Source organism: Onychomys torridus, chromosome 2, assembly GCF_903995425.1.
Source record: "Onychomys torridus chromosome 2, mOncTor1.1, whole genome shotgun sequence".
Lineage (NCBI taxonomy): Eukaryota > Metazoa > Chordata > Mammalia > Rodentia > Cricetidae > Onychomys > Onychomys torridus.
In genome coordinates, this window is record NC_050444.1 from 133153095 (window position 1) to 133158437 (window position 5343).

General features: G+C 52.2%; 1 protein-coding gene across 1 annotated transcript in view; it reads right to left on the reverse strand.

The window, feature by feature from the left end:
- Nucleotides 1-2801: 2801 nt before the first annotated feature.
- The window catches only part of Cfap57 (cilia and flagella associated protein 57), an 81493-nt gene continuing 78951 nt past the window's right edge, over nucleotides 2802-5343 (reverse strand). Inside the window, exon 23 of the mRNA XM_036180110.1 lies at nucleotides 2802-3113. Within this exon, the coding sequence (XP_036036003.1) occupies nucleotides 2899-3113 (215 nt within the window). The 3' untranslated portion in view covers nucleotides 2802-2898. The remainder of the gene's footprint in view (nucleotides 3114-5343) is intronic.

A 5343-nucleotide genomic window follows, 5' to 3' on the forward strand; every position in this document is an offset into this window, starting at 1 on the left:
GGGGATTCCTTGCACCAGCTGCAGTTCATAACTACTCTCTTGAGTCTTCGATGGTCTTGGGGATCTCAGGGAGGATGAGCCCCACTCCTGATCCTGAGAGGTCAGTTCTCTTTCCTTTCTGAATCCAGAGCAATAATTGTAACGAGGTGCTACCTGGTCATACAACTATTCCCGTGCCTGCCTGTGCCCCTCAGTACCTCTTGGGAACAGCTGGTGAGTAATGGCTGATGCACAGTGGTTGGCCATGCTTTGTGGAAGCCGTGGAGAAAGGTAGGCACTGATGCCAGGACAGACTGTGGGGTGGAGTCTTTTGTGTTAAGAGGACAGGGTGGCAGAGAAGGCATGTCTGAGCAATTTACACCCGCTATAACTGATGCTGAGATTCTAGAAGAGTTGGGGGTGGGGGTGCACACCGGCTATCCAAGGCATAGAGGAAAAGAATAATTCTGCAGTCTCTTACATAGGATGGCAAGCTTCTCCCCAAGCCACTAGCTGTCATACTCATTGAATAAGTCCCCATAGCTCAATAATGGAACTGCAATCAGAAGAGCAAGAGCTGAGTTCATGTGCCAGTGGGTGACTGGCTCGGCCTCTCCAGCGGCTGTGGGGGATGGGGATGCCTGCAAGGTTCAATCTCCCAGGGAGGGGTCAGCCAGCAGAAGAGACCTCGAGGAGAAGGTGATTGGCATGAAGGAGGACCTTCTGCCTCCCTGTGAAGTCAAGATAGGCACAGTGGAGGGAGGTCTGAGATGTAGCGGCCAGAGACCCAGACTCACCCAGCAAGTAGGTGTAGCAGCATGGATGGCAGGAGGTAGAGAGCTGAGAATGAGCCTCTAGCCTTGGACTCTGACACTGTGTTCATCCCCCTGCAGCTGAGAAACCAAGGCACTGGCTGGGGGTCTTCCTCAGCCTCAGCTGCCTCTCCTGCCTGCCTTCTCTTTGTCCACTGGGCAGCAGCCACATAAAGCTTCTGCGTACGTTAGCTCATCTGGGGCATTTCCTGCCCCTTTCCTTCTCGTTAAGATTCTCTGGGAGTCACATTCCAATACCCACCCACCCCCTCCAAGCACCTGGCTTGTGGGTTTTTACAGGCACAATATATGAACACATAGGCTTTGGAGGCCACTGGGCAGCAGGGTCGCAATCATGGTCTCAGCTGTGTGACTCTGTGCCAGCCATTCTCAAACCTTCTAGTAGGAGGAAAGGTGATGTCTTCTTAAGGGCATTTCCTGGTGATGTGCTTGTCATTGGACCACCAACCTCAGTGAATTTGCTTCTGGTTGCCAGAGCGCCACTTTCCTCTGCATTTTCCTCCTGTCCAGGCCACACTTCCTCTCCCTTGGCTAACTCCCACCAGTCCTGAAGTCCGTCCCTCAGCCATCTTCCTGGGCCAAGCGACCAGCCTCTCACACTCGTACACCTACAACTTCTCCCTAAGCAGGCCACCTGCTTCTACTATTGGATCCCCTCCGTCGATGCCATACATCACACCCAAGTGAGCTTTAGATCCAGGGACAGCTGCTCTCATGGAATTTACTTGGCAGGAGAGGCGGACATGAACAACTAGACAGATGAGGCATAGGGAGGATTATGAAAGAAAACAGTATGGCAGGTGTGACTCAGGTGGCGGGGGAGATCGAGGGCTGACTTCCTGAGGAAGTGACACCAAAGCTCAGACTTGAAACTGTCGTAGGGACAGCAGCATCTCAGGCAGAGGAAGTCGAGTGTGGAAGTACGGAGATCCAGGAAGACTGGCCTGTTAGAGAAACTGGAAACAGAGCAGCGTGGAAAGGGCCTGGGAAGCCGAGGGCAGTGACTCCAGCCGCCTGGCACTGACTTCTGGACGCTGCTCTCCCTCCTTCCTGTGTCTTCAAGGTCAGGCAGAATCTGGCCCTGCTGACCCCTGGCCCTGCTCTATCCCCATCTCATGTCAAACCACTCTGTCCTGCAAAGGTGATGACCAGGTGTTAGTCTGCGGCAGATAAGCTTGATTTGCAGAGGATTCCAGTGGGGAAGGGACAGGATGGCTGTCACACTGGTGTGGAGGAACTGGCTGGTGGGGAAGTGACCAGTAGAGACAGAGTCCCCCAGAGCATGCCCTGGAGTCCTTTACAGGCTTGGCCGTGTACCTTCCAGCTGGGAATGAGGATAGCAGAGTTTCTGGTCTGGCTCTGAAAACAATCAGGAGCAGTGTCTACAGTGTCAGCAAAGCAGTCTGGGAGAACTAAGGAGCCTGGGAGACGGCAGGCTTCATGCAGCCGGAGGGGCCCACTAGAGGCTAGGAGTGACTGTGGGCTTATATACCTATATAGGTAACTGTTCTCTGCAAGCAGAAGCCGGGGACATTTGAGTTACATGCTCCACTCATTACTGCATAAAAGGAGTCTCTTTCCTGGTACCTACATGTGGCTAGGCTCCTGGGATGGGACCTGGAGGCATTACTAGAGAGAAAAGTGTGAAGTGTCTCCAGAAATGGAGGAACTGATTAAGGTCATGTGGAACACGGATGTGAAGGCAAGAGAAAGGAGGGCTGGACGCTCCTCGTTACATTTCAAAAGGAAGAAGAAACCGGAGGAGACCCTATTTGGTCCTGACCTGGCTGGGAGAGATGACTTGACATGTGAGCAGGTGGCCTTGTCTCAGCTTATCTCTGAAGTGCAGGCTGCCCAGTTCCTACACAGGAGCAAACAACATTCCCCAGTCCTCAGGCTCTCCTCTCCCTTTCCCATGTGCTCCCACCCTAAGCAGAAGTCGGACGAGGTTGTGAGCAGACACCTTTATTCTGATCCTGCCCCCAACTCTCCAGGATTAAAGAGGTTGATAAGACTCAGGTGGAAGTCTGGCTTGGTGACAGACACATGGTACTTCAGGCTGTGGCTGGCAATAGCTCACGAGAGGTCACTTGGTGTGCATTTCAAAATCTACTTCTGAGTCGATGAGGGAAGGGAGCCGAACTCCAGCAATGGTGTGGAAGCCGGGGACCTGCTCCTGCTCTTGGATCTGGTCTCGGAGGCGGCGGATTTCCAGGCGCTGCATTTCAATGATTCTCTCGGTTTCTTCCTGTTCATTCAGCCTCATAGTCGGAGTGACGATGGCTGTGTCCTTGCTGACTGCTGTAAGGGACAAAGCAGGATCACTGTGGTCTCCAAACACCCTTGAAGCATCCACAATGGGAGAAATAAACAGACTGCATCCATGTGGTAAGTCTGACCTACCCATGCCCATGGCCTTACTGAGGTCAAGTGCAGTTCCCCTGGGGATGATGCTGGATCCAAGCCACCAGTTCTCTGGTAAAGAGGGTGCTTCTGGATACAGATTCCTCTCTTCCCTTTGTGTGGCCACCTGCTAATGCTTCCTGCACCTTGGATCTTGCCATACTCCCTCTTCTGGGGTTTGCCACCATCCTGGACATCTACAGAGTCTATGGCCTGGGTCCCAAAGGGTGGGACTCCCAGCAGTAATCTTGGCCTCCACACCATGTCACCTTGCCCTTTCTTCACTACCCAGGGTCCTCTCTGCTATCCATCTCCCACGCCAGTGCACCAGCCTCTGACCACAGACTCATTGTTTGTATGGTATTTCCATCCTAGCGGAGACTGTCTGTTTGTAATTCCTTTCTACCCACAAGATGGGCTCCTAACCTCACATTCTTCTCTGGCCACTTAGAGCACCGTGAGTTCCCCTCCATTTTCTTGACAACCCTGCCCCAGCCTTTTAATTGATTTGTTCTTCATTTCTTTTATGGGGCCCAGTCCACACCTGAGCTAGCCCAACCCTTCAGGGTCTCCCTGTCTACGTCTGGCCTGCTGTGTGTTACTGAGAAAAGGATCATGTAAGGCTCCAGCTGATTGTTTATCGCCTACAAACTTTCCACTCCCCACAGCAGCCCATCTGAACTCTGACCTCCACTCCCTCTCCATCAGTCTTAACAAATGGTAATGCCTGTTCCCCTTCCTGCTGCCAGCCCTTTCTTGTAGCTCTGAGGGGAAGACTAGAACAGAACAGATGTTGGAGGCTAAAGGAGGGACAGTTTCCTCAAGGAACCAGTCAGTGGTAGCCAGTGGTCAGCCTCGTCTTGGCCTCTGATTGGTGTGATGGGGTCCGAATTTAAAGAGCAATGGGTTGATTGTGCCCTTCCTCGGTCTGGTCCCGTCTCCTTCTGCCTTTACGTCTAGACTTCCTTTTCTGCAGTCTCAAGGCTCCTCATCTCTTACTGTTTTTTCTCCCTGGGTATCGACCCTTTGTCTTCCTGATACTGGTTGTTTCTGATAACTGCTGCCCTCAGTGGCATGAACTCTATCTACATCAGCTCCTGTCTCCAGGTTCCTCCCAGTAGCCTTGACGTACAGCTACTTCACCAGTCACTATCTGGCTTCGTGGGGGATGGAGGTGCCTGTGAAGCCTCCATCCTAGAGGCTCTTGGTGTCTGCCTGAGATTCAGCACTGGGATTCTTCTCTTCTGGCCACCACAGGACTGGCCACATGAGCACATCCTTTCCACAATGCTCTCTCTGTGTTCTAAGAATCTTGCTCCAAACTGTAACTTTCAGGCCCTCCAGGATGTTTAACCACTGAGTGAGGTCACTGGACCTCAGAGGCAGACAGTGGCAGACTCTTCACAGAGGCAAGGAAGGGCCACCAGACCCACAGCTACAGGTTGGAGGCTGACCCAGAGTAGTCACCTTCTGAAACATGCCTAGCTTGGGTCATATTGTCCCATGAATGTTTCTCGGGGCGCACCCTGTGGGAGATGGCGCAGTGGACACCATGTGGGGCTTCTGTTATGTCTCCCACTCTGGCTTGTGAGTATCTCCAGGGCCTGGTTTGTGCTTTTCCTGGTTCTTCCCCGCACCCACACTGGTCTCTCTCCATTCTCTCTGACAGCAAATTGCTGGTTTGCCATACTGTGGTTCAGTCCTACGGGGCCCCTTCCTTGGTGTATAAAGCCCTGCCTCTCCCACAGCTAGAGAGAAGTCAGCTCTCGCTATGAGGCTCCATCCACCCTCATCCCTCTTCCCACATCCTCAGTCTCAGAACCTGTCGCCTTCCAGACCTGGCCAGTGTCCCTCTCTGTGGCTCACAGGCTTCCTTCTGTGGACAGATAAATTTATTTAAACAAGTAACTTATTATTGTCACAACTACTGTTATCTTCGGTGTTGCAGACTGAGCCCAGGAGCCTCATACATACGATAGAGATTCACCACTGAGCTACCTTCTCAGTCCCAAATCTGACTTGAAAGGATGGAAATTAAGAACGTGGTCAAGGATACAGTTGGACTTCCTCCCACCTCCTTTCTAGACTCTGTATCATGTTCCTTTTCTTTATTTTTATTTTTTAAATT